At 32.5% G+C, this 16,420-nt stretch overlaps 1 protein-coding gene across 6 annotated transcripts in view; it reads left to right on the top strand.

Annotated features, from left to right (window-relative positions):
- rols (zinc-RING finger and ankyrin repeat domain-containing protein rolling pebbles) overlaps positions 1-16,420 on the top strand; it is a 339,176-nt gene that overhangs the window by 317,993 nt on the left and 4,763 nt on the right. For all 6 annotated transcript variants that reach the window (XM_081735978.1, XM_081735977.1, XM_081735979.1 and 3 more), the window contains 5 exons: positions 2,272-2,440; positions 3,520-3,701; positions 6,872-7,041; positions 8,857-9,052; positions 9,947-10,047. In XM_081735978.1, the coding sequence (XP_081592104.1) occupies positions 2,272-2,440; positions 3,520-3,701; positions 6,872-7,041; positions 8,857-9,052; positions 9,947-10,047 (818 nt within the window). The remainder of the gene's footprint in view (positions 1-2,271; positions 2,441-3,519; positions 3,702-6,871; positions 7,042-8,856; positions 9,053-9,946; positions 10,048-16,420) is intronic.

Below are 16,420 nucleotides of genomic sequence, written 5' to 3'. Positions count from 1 at the left end.
TCCTCTTCGAAGAAGAAGATGCGGACATTGGAGCCCGTCTCGTATTTTCTTGTAAAGTTTCATAATTTCCTTTACTCAGTTTCTACATTACTATGGGTTGGGTAGTATTTGTTAGTTTCGGAGGCCGGTGAATTCTGCTTGTGGTGTCGCCGGATTTGGTGAAGATTTATCTGATGTTTTTTTTTCTTTTCTGAGCAGTGCTGCAAGCATGAACGTTGAATACTCATGTCGGTAACAGTTCAGACGATTTTGATCTCTAACATTTCTTACCTTAAACTTTGAAATGAGTTTGACTGCAATGTCAGCTGCGAGACAGTCTTTTCTTGGCGTCATATTGCCTGATTCAGCAAGAATATGTATCTGAATATCTCATCACGAGTTAACCCCATTTTGGAGTCTTATCTGCAAAGAAAGAGGTGGTCAATACAAAATCTGCACTGGGAAGGTCTTTGTTATTTTTAATGTGGAGGAGAAGTTTTGAATCCGTATGAGATATCCTGCAAGACAGGATTATTACATACGAATATGTCTGACGTCGATCTGTTTCCAGTAGCGTGCTAACAATCTGTACTCACTGTGCACTGACAATAGAATGACTTGACGGAGCCGTGTCTGCCGTGCTTTCAGAATCTTCCTTAAAAGGTTTAACTCACCTTGCCACTGTTTTGTGTGGTAATGTTGTATCCTCACACGCCTCACGAAGACTATTGTCTTGCTGCATTCACTTTTCAACTTCGCTGTTCCTTTTTTGTGAACATAGAAAATACACAACACGTAACTGTTTATATCGCCACCTCACACAATTTTATCTTCTTTTCGTTACAGTACCTGCGATTCATATTTTAGTCTTGGTTTACCGTAACCGTAGTTTTATTGGCCTGCAAGGAAGGCCAAAGTGGGGCTATGGATAATCGATAATTTGAATTAAGTTTCCAGACAAAACCATTATTTTTGAAGTTTAATTGTCCAATATTTTCTTTATTTCTTTATATTCCAGGTCTTGTTTGAAAAAAAAAAAAAAGTTATATGGTACTAAGAGGTCAGCAAAGTACAAAAGCATTTTTCTTTCTGCTGAAGAGAATACCGCGAATACCAAGATAATACCATGCAAAGTAATCCCTGCATGACTCCTTCCCACATCCTTTTTATTTCCTATCCCGAGCTCAGTCTTATATGTCGAAAGACTATAAATAAGTAAATAAATAAATAATAATAAAAAGACCAAAAAAATCGTCTCCTCTTGCGAAAAATCCTGCGAACGTCAATGGATTATCACTAGTGCGACCATATGTTACACAGAAAGGTGCCGAATTAGCGAAAGTACCGGATTACTGAGAGCTCTTAAAATTTTTGTATTTACATTACATTTTATGCTGCACTCAGCAACAATAGCATGCTAAGAAGTTTTTTAACTTACCTTAAATTTTTTGGGTAGAGTCTGTTTTTGACGGTCAGATTACTAAGGATCGGATTAGGGAGAGTGTACTGTTGTATATCTTTTAATTAAATTATAAGATTTTTAAAAAAGATAGGTATATAGTTTGTGAACGGTACACTATATTATTATTTTTCCTCTAATACCTGTACGATACGGATTATTGGGCGCAATGTTGAGGTACCAATAATCTCACGCTATAATAAATGTGGTACAAGATAGTTGGATATTTTAGAAATTTCTTCTTGCTGTCACATTAGATCTTTTTGATTTGTTGTTTCACTCACCTTCAGTAGTCCGACTAGAGTAGAATCGTCATCCAAAGTTAATTTAATTGCTGATTCAATCTTTAAAAGGAATGATCTCTTAATTATGGGTTCTTCAGTGAGAACTTTGCTGTTTGCATATAAACATGGAGGACTTCATTGATTTATGAACTAAAACTGTGTTTTATTTTATGCATTTTAGAATTCAATTTTGTTGTTTAATAAAAACTATACTAGTGTGTTGTAAATGGATTGTTAGAGACCTAAACTAATATTGGTCCATCTCTAATATGTTACATACGTTTATTAAATGTAGGGCGTATTGTATAATTTAATTCATTCTTTTGTTTCCACAAGTTTTGAATTATTTGAATATGTGCAGATTTTATAAATAAACATAACATTCCTGCAAAACCTATATTAAAATATTGCAGAAAGGTCTTGATATTAGTTAATGTATTCATGATTTATTTGTGTTAAATGTTATTTCCCTAGTTTACAGTACATCAATACTATTTGGTTTGGAAGAAACTGTGTTCATGTACGTATGCATTCTTCTTTGTATTGTAGGAGCTGCCCCCACTGATCATGGCAGTGAAGGAAGGCCACTGGGCCGTGGCCGAACGTCTGTTGCAGCACCACGCTCCCTTGGAACAAACTGATAACATGGGGAAGACAGCGCTTATTGTAGCGGCCTCTGAAGGACATGTTGGCCTTATCGAACTTCTTTTAGATAAAGGTAGGTGTATCTTTTGAAGCAAGAATATATTGTTGTTTCCAGTATGTGTAATGTCAGTTAGTTATATATATGAAAAAAATATAAAATGCAGTTCTTTGTGCTGGTAAATCTCTATGTGAATAGTTTCTTCCGTACATTTAAGTTAGGAAGCTTAATAAAAGCATAATTACAGCCTGTGGCATTTTGAGAAGAACGAAGGTAGAGCAGTAAAAAAGAAGAAAAACTGAACACTATAGAGAAATAAATATGATTACTGGAGGAACGCCACACACTATAATTATTGTGACTATTGTTGAGAGGAATGCAGATGGGACGGTTAGGGATGTGTAGAATTATTGTAGAAAAGCGGCTAAATGTTTGTAATAAATGTATGCTCTATATAAGTATGGGAATCCTTATTGGCGTGATTGAAAATTCTAGATTGATTTAAGTACTTGTCTGCACGTAGAATAGAAACTGATAGTAATGATTTTGTGGATCTTTTTGTTATACGTAGATAAACAGCGTAAGACTGCAATAGATAGGTATAGAAAACTTTACATCTTGCTATAACGTCCATGACACAGCCATTTGAAATAGAATGCTTACTATGTTTTTAATTTTTCATTAAAAACAGAAAAGCCTAATTTAAGCTTAAGACACAGTAAGTCCAAAAATAGTTATAAATTCTGAAATGATAGGTTAATTTCCCTGCAATGGTCTGAAGTCGAATCACATATTTCTAACTAAATTCCGTATACATTTATTTATGTCTGTATGTCTTAAGCGTATTAAGACTCGAGAATTGTGCTCTTTAGTTAGTAATAATGATAATAATAACATAATTAAAAATAATTTTAAAAAACTGAAGTAGAAAAAAGCTAACAAAGAGATGACTGCAACCTTTATTGAAGGCACCATCCAGAATATACTTATTGCATAAAACAGAACCTCTTATACGGCCAATGACTTTGGCTACTAGGGCAAATCAGACTAACAGATATTCATTTCACCAACAAAGGAGTAACTGTTATTTCATCTTGTAGGTAAGAAAGTGTGTGTGTTCGTGTTTTAAGAATTTCATATTTGTTTTTTTGCAGGTGCTTCCATCTGTAAACAAGATCGTGAAGGTCTGACGGCTCTCGGATGGGCGTGCTTAAGAGGCCGTATTCAGGCTGCCCAGTGCCTCATTGATCGAGGAGCAAACATCAATCACGCTGATAAGACTGGACGAACTCCTTTAGACTTAGCAGCTTTTCAGGGAAATCCAGAGCTTGTAAAGGTGAGAATTGTTCAACATGTATAAAATGAACATGCCTTATTTTTATACCGGTACATGTCTTCTTTCTGCTTTACATTTTTTTAAAAAACTTACAAATTACCTTAAACTGCAAATTTAGTGAAGTAGGTCCAACTACTTCCTGTTTTCATTATGGTAGAACATTATGCCAAACATTAGATTACTAATGTATATGTACATTTCCTAATTTTTTTCCTTAACTCTATTTTTTGTTTAATAATGTTTTACTGGAAAATATATCTAAACTGAACAAAATACGTATGTCAAAGAATATTAATCTTTTATGCAAAATTTCATCCCTTGTTAACAACTTTTTATTAGTATTATATATTTCAGTTTGGTTAGGGGCAATTTTATTTTGCAGAGATTATGTAATAGCTTATATACGTCTCCAACTTTCGCCTAACAAATTCGTGTTTCAGAATCTGTAAAGATTTTTACTTCCTTGTGCACATTATTTCAGAGTACTCTTATGTGAATTTTTACTTTCATCCTAAAAGATGGGTACATTTTCATATTTGAACATATCAAGATGTAGACTTAAAAATGAAACACCAGTCAATTCTCTTTGGGATTTTGATAATCAGTATACCCAAATAAAATTGTTTTACAGAATTGAAGAAATTTTTAAATCATGATTTAAATATGAAATTAATTTTAGAGTTTGATACACCTCATATACCTCATAGTCTAAGTTTGTAAAATAGAATAAAATCACTAGTTTTACGTTCCATGTTTATGTCATTTTTATGGTAAAGGAGACGGATGATTAATGTAAGTCAATTATTATGAAATATTTGGTGGAATGAGAATGTGTGAAGAAACAGCCGAGCCACGAGGAAACCCACTGGCACGATATTGTACGGTCATTAACAAAAGGTCCTTCTGTTTGATGAAATTAGTTTGGTAAATAACTTCAGAATGGAAATACAATTTGAGTACAGTTCTCAATAAATTAAAAAGAGTGTAATTTTCTGTACGTTCCATCCATACCGTGCGTTCCGGCCTTACCACATTATTCCGAAAATAAATTTTACCAAAGGAAAAGAACTTTCGTCGCTAACTGTACACCACAAACTCACATGACCTTACTGCTAAATTTAATCACGTATTGATTCCAATAATAAAGTTTCCTATTCTGAGAATCTTACTATGTGTATTTCGTATTTTACGATAAATATCTTTAACAATCAGATAATTAACCTATAATTTTGTCCAGTTGAAAATATTGTAAAAGTCTTGTGAAGCACTATTGACTTTGACCTTGATGTACTATGTGTATTCTACTTGCTCTGTTTCTGTTGATCTTTTCTTCTGATTCAAGGCTATAGAAATAGAATCTCTTAAAAAAAGAAATCACGACATTGAAATAACTTTGTAACAGTACTTGTATATCTTAAAACACTTGATAATATTCTGTGATACTTTGCATATTGTTTTCATTATTTATTAATGCTCATTTATTTATTTATTTATTTTTATAAAAATAGCAAGAAAATTTGACCATAAATACTATCATCCTCTTGGCTTATACCTAATAAGTCTACCTACTAATACTTTCCTGTAACTGTTAACGTGAATAAAATGATTCGTTCTTTCTTGTAATTTACTTTACACTCTTGCCTTTAATATTGACTTGCAACGAAAAATAAGAACACATTTACTAGAAGTCTTTCTCTAGTCACACGTGCTGTTAGGATCCACTATATTTTCAGAAGTTAAAAGAATTCTGCAGGAACGTATCTTAAATAACTTGACCTTCTTCAAAACCAATGATCAATGTAGAACACTACTTGTTAGCTCTGTGTGCTTCTTTCATTATAAATTTTATATTTCAATGTGTCTATTTTAAATTTCAAAAGCCATAATAAACAACTTTTTTTTTCTGGCGGAGAAACCACTAATACAACAAAACAAAACTCCAACTTATTTTCTTTCTTCACAAAAGTTCATTCCAGCAGCACAGCACACAAATCGGTGTCAATTAATTGGACATTTGTAAGTACACTCTAATTAAACAACCACAAACATGTTTCTGATTTTTCAAAACACACAAAACAAAAGAGAACACCACAGTCGAAATGACAGAAACAAAAGGAAACAGATGCAAGCAAAATTAACAAACAAAATGTTTAAAAATTGTAGGGAAAATACTGAATGCTACAACTTTTACAGATGACATTTTGGTAGGTTTGTTCTCATTAATAAAGTAGAGTAACGCCTTTCATGGTTCCATAATTTTCTATCTGTAAAAGCAGTTGTAACTGAAGCTGATACAAAAATTTTCTACTTGTATTATTCCACATATTTTAAGTAGGGAGCCTGAGGCAGTAACGATTTCACTATAGAACTCTGTGAAGCGTAGAATGAGGAATGTTAAGGAAAAAGAGAGAAACTTCTGGAAACTGTTATGCTTCCTCTGCCATCTTATTTAGTAATTTTGTTGTAAGAGGGTTTCCATGCAAAAGGTATCTTCTTCGTTACTGATGGTGTTCTAAGTAGATTCACTAAATCGTGGTATTTGGTAACAATTCTGTAAAACCTAATATTAAAAAGCAGTGCTTGAGTAGTTAGATGCTTATCTCTTGTGCAGAAGGTGCCGTGTCCGAGCCCAGATCAAGTGTGTTCGAAATAACAAACGTGTGTTGGGGTCTTTTTGCGATTCTTTCGTTTCTTTCCAATCTCTTTATTCAATCAATTCTTATATTGCTTTTATTTATCGGCCGTTCCTTTTAGCTTGCAGTATATAAACATGGTATATTAAATTGTTATAAACTTTAATTTTGTTTCATTTTCTCATATAAGCGCTGTATATTGTTCACTTCAAATATTATTTATACTATAGTACATGTATTAAAGTTCATTAGGAACAGACATAAAATTGAATTTAGAAAAAGTATATAAATTATCACACTTCTTCCTTGTTCAGTGATAAAGAATGGGATTTTGCAGACATCATTTCTATAGCAATTTAAACGCGCTGACAGTGCAAATAAGAGATTCATTTTAGAATATAACAGGAAGTATCGAAAATAAATAAATAAATAAATAAAATTTAAACTGTTCAAATTATACTTAAAAGTTAGAAACGATATATGAGTTGCATGTTTTATTTTATTTGCTCGTAACGCTTTATCTTTCTTCTATTGCAGTTGCTATTGGATAAGGGAGCCATGATTGAACATGTTGATATCAATGGGATGCGACCGTTAGATAGAGCAATAGGCTGTAGAAACACGCAAGTAGTTCAATGTTTCCTGCGCAAAGGAGCCAAGTTGGGTCCTGCGACGTGGGCTATGGCCTCAGGAAAAGCAGAGATCATGTAAGTATTTCAGTTGGCTAATGGATATAAATGTTGTTCCGTACACTGGATACAAGAACTTACATATCTGTACAAAAAAATACCTGTGTCTGGTCTGTACAGTTTTTGTTATTATTTATTTTACCTCGTTTTAGACTACAACAAGCTACGCATTCATGTTGTATAAAAGTTCTCACGAGAGATCTTAACATCATGTGGATTTGTTACAAGATGTACTTGCTTGCGAAACCATAGTTCAGTAAAATGTTAATTAAGCTATTGTTATAACATAATACGTCTTTATGAAATTAGAAGTTTGTACGGCATATTTAAAGAGAGAAAATTTTAGATATAAGCTTGAATTCTTGCTTTTAAAATTCATTGATAATTATTTTCTTTCTTTCATTCTTCTTTTTCGATTTCTTCTACTTAGTTTTTGCTTTTAGTCTTTTGTTAGTATAATTCAAATACTAGTGAATCCAAAATATAATTTTTGAGAACTTAATCAAGCGCCAGTTTATATGAATAACATCATAACGTGTCAAATCTTCGGTAGAAAAATTTCAACATATGTTATATTACAATTTTACTAACTATTTTAAATTCGCGTTCTTTGTGCCCTGTATCGCATTAAGTAATAAACTAATAACTATATAGGGCTACAACTTCAAAGAGATGCGGATGGCCAGTTTGTAGATGGATAATTTGTGGTCAGTGTATCATCTTCCATATTGCCAGTAATTCAGACTCTGTAGTTTAGAATTTGCTGACATTTACCAATGAACATGAAAGTACTTAGTTTTGCTCCTCTAAATTCTTTTATCATTCAAAACTAATGAACGTCAAATTCGAATTTTCCTTTCTTCTTGAGCCCGCAGTTGTCTATGAAATTTTATGCATATGCCAAGACACTTATATAGGTATGACAAAGAGGAACACACTCATTAGGATGAAAGAATATAATCGAGGTGCCAAATATTACAATGTCCCACCATCAGCCTTATAGAACTTCTGAAAGACTCAAAGCATAACATCGATAAAGTAAGATTGATAAAAAAAATCTTCATTATACGAGACTTTTTTTTTTTTAAAATTCGAACGAGATACCAAAATTAAATTTGGACATGGACTCTCTCTATAAAAGTTGGAATAACATCATGGTCATCTTCATTATCAGCACCAACCACTGAAGAAGAAGAAGAAGAAAGATTTAAGATATATGTATTCTGTGAAACAGCAGGATGTTTTTTGTTTTGAGTGTAAACATTTGCATATTTCTCTCCCTACCTAAATACAGGTTCATTACCTAGGCCTTAAAAATGGTGACAGTTGTTGAAAATTCAATGCTCAATATTATTTTTTTGAATGATTTTTTTAAAAATTTAGAAGAGCAAGAACAAGTATTTTTGAGCTTATTCTAAGTTTATTGATGAAATTACTCTTCAAGCGCTTCACATTACAATTGTGGTCAATTAATTTATGTAGTTCACTAGTTGCCTCGAAACACTTTATCAATACTAAAAATCTCGTCTCTGCACTGAGAATCTAATTCAAAATCACAGCCACAAAAAGAACACGGAAAAACCGGGTCGTCATCTTGTTCATTCACACATATGGAAACCTAGCAAACACATATTTCAGCAATTGGCATTCACTTGAAAGTACCTAGGTTAAACTCAGTGAGAATTATTAGTAGTTTGATATAGCAATTCATTACATACTTGAACTAGTCTGCACAGTTTATAAATATTAGATCAATAAGTGATGATAAAAAAAAAAACTAGAATTATATATAGCGTTATTTTACTCTTTATTTACTGATTTATTTATTTATAGGTTGATACTTCTGAATAAATTACTGGAAGATGGCAATGTCCTGTACAAGAAGAATCGTCTGAAGGAAGCTGCTCATAGGTATCATTATGCCTTAAAGAAATTCCCAGTTGAAGACTTCGGAGAGCAAAATAAACTGTTCCAACAACTAAAGATCAATTTGATGCTTAATTTGTCACGATGTAAAAGAAAGATGAATGTAAGTTGCTTAAGTGTTCATTTATTTATTTATTTTAAATTTCGTAGTTGAAGAAAGATTTTTATTTTTTAAATACAGCAACATATCGTTAATCTGGATCCCGGTAAGCTACACTCCGCTTAATTGGGATAGGCTAGGGTGACTAGACGTTCCGTTTTTAACATAATTGTCCCATTTTTCAGAAAGTCGTCAGGTGTCCCGAGTAAAAACAAACGGGATGCAATATGTCGCTTTAAAAAAAATAAAAATAAGCATTCCGTTTTCGGCTTGTAGTTACGTAGTACATTCACAGCCAAGTGAACTTTGTGGTGGACATACACTGTGTGTGTGGGTATTCTCAGGGTTCTCCCGTTTCGTGCCACTTTCTTCATTCCACCATTTCATTCATTTTTCATTATCACCGTCTCTTTAGCCTAGTCAGCATAACCACGGAACGTAGAACTTGAAGATTTCATCTCATTTCAATTTTTTGTAGTAAAATCACAAAAAAATTCATTTTAAATATATTCCTTGTGTGGGCTTCTACAGTTTTTGAAGGAAAGATCAATCCTTCTACAAGAAATTCGGCGATAAAAAAATAAAAATTATATATATATATATATATATATATATATATGTGTGTGTGTGTGTGTGTGTTAAACACTTGTAATATTGTTGTAAAATTCGGAAGTTATTTGAATTTGAATTTAAACGTTAATGTAGTATCAATTACTAGTTTATATGTTTTTTTAATGTTCAGCAATGGGAAGAAGTGAATAAATGAGTTAAATAGATCATTTTTTAAATATATATATATATATATATATATATATATATATATATATATATATATATATATATATATATATATCTGTATACGTTGTGCCTGAATTTTCTATTTGTCTCCTTTTGCAGGATCATTTAGAGGCGATAGAGCTGGCGAATCAAGTGTTAAAGGAAAAACCCGAATCTTTCGAGGCCTACTATGCAAGAGCAAAAGCCAAAATAGACATGAGGTATAAAAATACAATTTTCTCCTAAGAAATAACTGAAAAAGTTGATGACGACATGTTTTTAGTTTTACTCTATTTGTCTATTATGAAAAAGGTATTTAACCCTCAGAGTACTGACTATAAGTGCAGAAATGAACAAATTTTATAGGATAGAGAGTATCATTTATTATACAAAATAAATTCCTCTTCCTAAAATATCAGATAAAAGAAAGAAGTTGGTTAAAACCGGTAATGTAACATTAAATAGAACGTTACGGTTGAAAACTATATAACGGTACTGATTGAAAACTACATAAATATTGTTGATTTCTGAAATCGTATATTTTCATTTCTTGTTATGTTTGAAAATAAGTTCATTCCAATGAAACAATAAGTAGCGAAACCTCAAAAGCTCAAATGTTTACCATCATGATCATTATTATTATTATTTCCAACTTTATGGCCCGTGCGGTAAACGTAACTCACGTGTGATTTTACCCAATAATACGCAATATTAATATTATTGTCGAGAGTTGAAATAGTACACTATCAATACACTTCCTTCCGTTTATATTGTTAGTTTATGCAACTTTGGCGCAAAAGTCCCCGGTTTGATTTCCAGTGAAAATTCACGTTTGTCGGAACCAACTTTAAGCTGTAGGTCCATATGTCATGTAATCTCAATGCCGAAAAGAGTCGTTAAATTCCAAAGGAAGAAAGAAACAATACACATGCGTGTATCCTTTTTTGTTTTCCTGGCCATATTGATAACTAGAAATACTTCTTTAAAGTGTCAGTATAAAAGGGTAGAAGGACTTATTATTAATTGGTATGATGTGTAATTTAAAGACATATCTTAAAAGTCACAATTTACTGAATTACGTTTAGTACGGTACTTAAGTACACAGTTCAGTGAACACTTTACTTAATGGTGACTTGCCAGTATCTTGAAAGTCAGGACTTTCTAAATTACGTTTAGTACTTAAATACACAGTTCAGTGAACCCTCTACTCGATGGTAGTTTAACAATATTTTAAAAGTCAGAACTTTCGAAATTACATTTAGTACGTAAGTACAACAGTTCAGTGAACACACTACTCGATTGTGACTTGCCAGTATGTTAAAGTTAGAACTTTCTAAATTACATTTAGTACTTAAGTACGACAGTTCAGTGAACACTTTACTCGATGGTGGTTTAGCAGTATCTTAAAAGTGAGAACTTTATAAATTACGTTTAGTACTTAACCCTTTAATTGGCAAGCATTGATAGCATTAGCATTTAAATATTTAGTTTGTTTTTATGGTTGAATCATGTCTTACTGATCGTAATTTCGTAATTTTTAAAGTATTTTTATACTTTGGTTACAAAATACAGAATGTTTATTTCAAAGCAACATTGACATAAAATATGTCGTATGTGTTGTTACTGAGCAGCATTGCCCTATTATGGTCAAATATCACAAGAATATTTTTAGTAATTAACAGCAGTTTCGTTGAAATACTTCCTACAGGGCAAGAAACCACAAATAAAAAAATAAAAAGAACTTTCGCGGAACGTAGGGGATAAAGCTTCTAGAATACTAAATGTAACTGTCCCCTGTTGATGAAGATTGGAAATATCTAAACAAGCAACCTGCAAATCATGTATATGAATATTGTATGGAAGCATAATCCCAATTAAGTGATCACTGAAATTATAATTCGTGCAGATTACGCAATAGAATGCGATGTTACGTGTAAGCAACAGTGCGAAATAAATGGTTAAGTACAACAGTTCAGTGAACACTTTACTCGATTGTGACTTGCCAGTATGTTAAATTTAGAACTTTCTATATTACATTTAGTACTTAAGTACACAGTTCAGTAAGCACTATGTTGATAGTGGCTAAACCAGGTTTAAAAGAAACACTGAAATAATTCATATATTTGCATTATGTTGTCTATTTTCACACCCTTTAGAAGATTTTCACATGGAACATTTTATCAATTCTGTGTATCCATCAGAAACGCTTTTATTGAGTGCTTCAGTTCTTTTTCTATGGCCAAGCGGAAGCTCATTTTTCTTCTTCTTCTTCTTCTTCTTCTTCTTCTTCTTCTTATTATTATTATTATTATTATTATTATTATTATTATTATTATTATTATTATTATTATTATTATTATTATTATTTATAATAATAATATTAATAATAATAATAATTTCCTATATTTCTTTCATTGCTTACACCTTTCCTATATTTCTTACACCTTAATACAAGCCTGAAAAGTTTCTAAATAACTCGTATTGTAAAGGCAACCGCAAGCCACAAGAATCTTAGTCATCTTTAGAAGGGGACTACAAAACGTTTAAATTTAGTAGGAATGGCCCAATTAGTTTTCTTTTTTTCTCTTTTATAATTGGTGTTAATATTTATAATACTATTCTATTTGCCTGTGAATTCTTTTTAAATAACACTAGCTCTCATGTGCTGTACATATGTATGAGTGAAACACAAAAGAGAAAATTACGAGAATATGATTAAAATATGAAAGAACAAACTGTTAGAACGAACTTAGAACATACATATTTAATATATGCATTGAAAGAAGATACATTATCATGATCACAGGAATAATTGTTCCAGACGTTTTTCTTCCGTTTTAACCGCTCCTAATAAATTTTCCTTCTATTGTCACCTGATGAAATATACACGACTAACATACAAACTAATGTTGAACCTAACAGATAAATTGTTCAAGAATTTCAACAAGTATATTGTTTTTATTATTATTATTATTATTATTATTATTATTATTATTATTATTATTATTATTATTATTATTATTATTATTATTATACAATTCCTCTGTAATTAAGTGGTTCCAAAGTACAGTGAATACAAATACTAATAAATGTAAAATCATGAGTTTTGCAAAACGTAAGAAATCAGTGCAATTTCAATATATAATAAATGAAACTGGACTATCCATTGTAAGTACTATAAATTATTTCGTTGTAATATACGATACAAAATTTACATTTTAAACTTACAGGGTCGTATCCAGAAGTAGTAGGACTGATTTTTCCCGCATAATAATAATGTAGGGAGTAATGTAAGGGGGGGGGCTGCAAGGAAGTGCGTGGAAGTGCTCACGCGGCTGCGAAATCGGATAACACGAGTGCGACCAGACCTGGTGGGGAAAAGGAAGCTCCATTATGACAACGCGCCGTGCCACGGCGCTTGGATTGTGAGGGATCTCCTGACCAAATTCGGCGTTTCCACGTTGCCTCATCCCCCCTACAGTCCTGATGTGGCACCGCCGGACTTCTTCCTGTTCCCTCAAGGGGCATCGTTTTGACTCGGTGGAAGTGGTCCAAGCGGCGACGATGAGGGCGCTGAACGGCATCCCGGAAGATGACTTCCAGAAGGCCTTCGCGACCTGGAAGGCTCGCTACCAGAAGTGTGTGAATGCCCAAGGGGCCTATTTTGAAGAGTATTAAGTCGATGTACCAAAATGTTCAATAATTTAAAAAAAAAAAAAAAAAAAGAAGAAGAAAAAATCAGTCCTACTGCTTCTGGATACGACCCTGTACATTGGTAGCATAATAAACAAAACAAACGGAAATCTTGGGTTCAAAAGTGCTCGTTTAGACAAACTTCTAATTGAGCTTTTGTATACTAACTTGGGAATGATGAATCCAACGAAGGTATTGTTAAACATATCTGATCATGGGGTCACGAGAAAAATGACCTCAAAGTTGGGATATTTATGTTTACTTATATCTCAAATTTATATAATTTTTCTCGTGACTCTGTGGATGGATATGTTTAGAAATAATTCCATTTGATTCAACGTATCAAATTAGCAGTAAAAGCGCAATTAGGAATGTATCCAAGCGTGAACACTTTTACCATTGGTATAAGCGGTAATTCAAATATCCCAACTTCGAGGTCAGTTTTCTTGTAACTCCATAAACGGATATTTTAAAAATGGTTTCATTGGTTCACTATCCTCAAATGAATATAAAAAGTACAATTGGAAGTCTATTCAAGCGTGGGCACTTTTTTTTTTTATCAATGGCATTAACATTATTTAGGTATCTTATTTACAACCAAACAAACATTTTTTTCCAAGAACTGAAAACTGTTATTCGCTAAATAGGAATTTTGAAACTATGACTCCTAAGCAAAGCAATAACATGACGTGATATTTTTGTACAAAATACTTAAAAATAAATTGGGTTGCAATGAACTGCTTTCGAGCTTTCAAGTAAAGAAAACACGCACACAGAAAACTATAACTTCTTTTATTGTACAAGATCAAGGACGAAAATATGCTAAGTAAGTCATGAACTAGAGCAGCGTTTCCCAACCTTTTTCAACTTGCGGCACACTATGGGTGTTACTTGGATTCTCGCGGCACACTTAAAGATATTGTTTGTAAATATAAAACACAGTGGTATTTTTTCTGTGATTATTAATCTCCTGCTCACAAAGAAGAAAGCTCGAATACTGCTTTTTCCCCGTGGTAAATCATTATGCTTATTTTTCATTTTAATTTAAAAATAGAAAAAAATTGCAATGAAATATTGTACTCAAATTGTTTTTAAAAAATACGCTTTCTTTTTAAAAACTGTATCCAACCTTTTACTAAGAAGAAAAATCACTAAATAACGAACGAACAAACAAACCTCATTTACTTTTAGAACACAAATGTAGGTAATTTGTCGAAAGGATTGAATGATATTTTAAATTTTCAAGCTACGAAATAGTCTACAACAACAAAGAAGCAATAATGGTCATAACAATGATAAATACTTTTTTCAACATTAGAAGTGTACAGAACAGTAACACGGTATGAAACTTAAAATTGTAGATTCATAGTAGAGGTTTATAGTAATGTGAAATACAAATATACATTTTCCCCTACTTTTTACAATTTGATTGCTATAAAATTAATTTTGTTTCGATTCCTTGCGGCACACCAGCGGCCCATTCACGGCACACCAATGTGCCGCGGCACACCGGTTGGGAAACGCTGAACTAGAGGATGGCTGCATCCTACAATAAACTGATAAAAATGACAAGTAATATAGATATTTGTGCTGACTGCCTGACAAGTTTTTTAAAAGTGAAATTGTGAATATATTATATCATAAAAGATGAGCACTGCAATTGGGTTTTCTGTTTCAATAAATAAAATAAATGAACACAGAGTCGATATATTTCTTGAAAATATTTCCATTCCATTATGTTTATGTTCTGAATTTCCGTAGTAGCTGTTGCAATGGTCCAAATCCTTCAATAACTCAGTTCAAGGCAAAATGTATCACACTAGTGTAAACCTAGTTGCGTGTCAGAAAGCTAAATGATCGGAACTTACGACTAAGGTTAAAGAGTAAAGTTAGGCAAAGGAATTGAGAAACAAAGAGAGTACATTTTCAGTAGTAAGAACCTTGGGTGAGAAAAGTGTATGTGTGTGCGTCTACACGAATGTAGCAGCCAGGGGTGCCCATCCGTGTCCCAAGAGTTTGGGCAACCTTCTATATTTACCATTTCTTCCGTCCCCAAATTTACCTTTCTTCCTCCTAAATTTATACTTCTTCTCAGATTTATTTTCTGCCTTCAAATTTGCTATTCCCCTAAAATTACTATTCTTACCCCCAAACTTACTATTCTGCTCCAAAATCTATCATTCTGTCCCTAGCTTTACCATTCTTCCTCCAAATGTGCCCTTTCTCCCTCAAATTTATCTCTCTCCCTACAAATTTACCATTCTTTCCCCTAAATTTACACTTCTCCTCAAATTTACCTTTCTGCCTCCAAATTTACCATCTTTCCCAAAATTACCGTACCTGCCCGCTCCAAAATCTACCAACCTGCCCACAGATTTACCATTTTCAACCTAAATATGCCCTTCCTCCCTGAAATTTACCATTATTCAGTTTTATTATACCATGTTCAATGAAAAATTATGCCCCTCAAATAATCTTATGGGCAAAACCTGCGCCCTAAAACCCATCTGTGGACACCCCTTATATCAGCCAGTCATACATTTTTTTAAAAATTATTGAATTACTTCTTTGATTAGTGCTAATGATTGAAAGATGAGAAAATACAGTAAATTAATTTCAAGGTGACATTGAAGAGACATCATCTTACACAATAATTGTTACAGAACAATTGCAACGATAACTTTTATGTATATTTAGTTATAGGCAACAAGGACAATAGTCCGGTACCTTATGATAACCAATCTTGTGGCGGCCAGACTTGTTTAAACTTATTTTATATACGTTGTTAAAGATATAATAAGTGAGGAAGCCATAGTTGATTGAAGTGTGATATTAATTTCTGTGAAATGAATGATAAGTATTAAAGAAATATAAAGTTTAAAAGGAATGAAAATAGTTTAA

Source organism: Thermobia domestica, chromosome 13, assembly GCF_964235325.1.
Source record: "Thermobia domestica chromosome 13, izTheDome1.hap1.1, whole genome shotgun sequence".
In the NCBI taxonomy this organism is placed as follows: domain Eukaryota; kingdom Metazoa; phylum Arthropoda; class Insecta; order Zygentoma; family Lepismatidae; genus Thermobia; species Thermobia domestica.
This window is presented reverse-complemented; position numbering and strand designations above follow the sequence as displayed.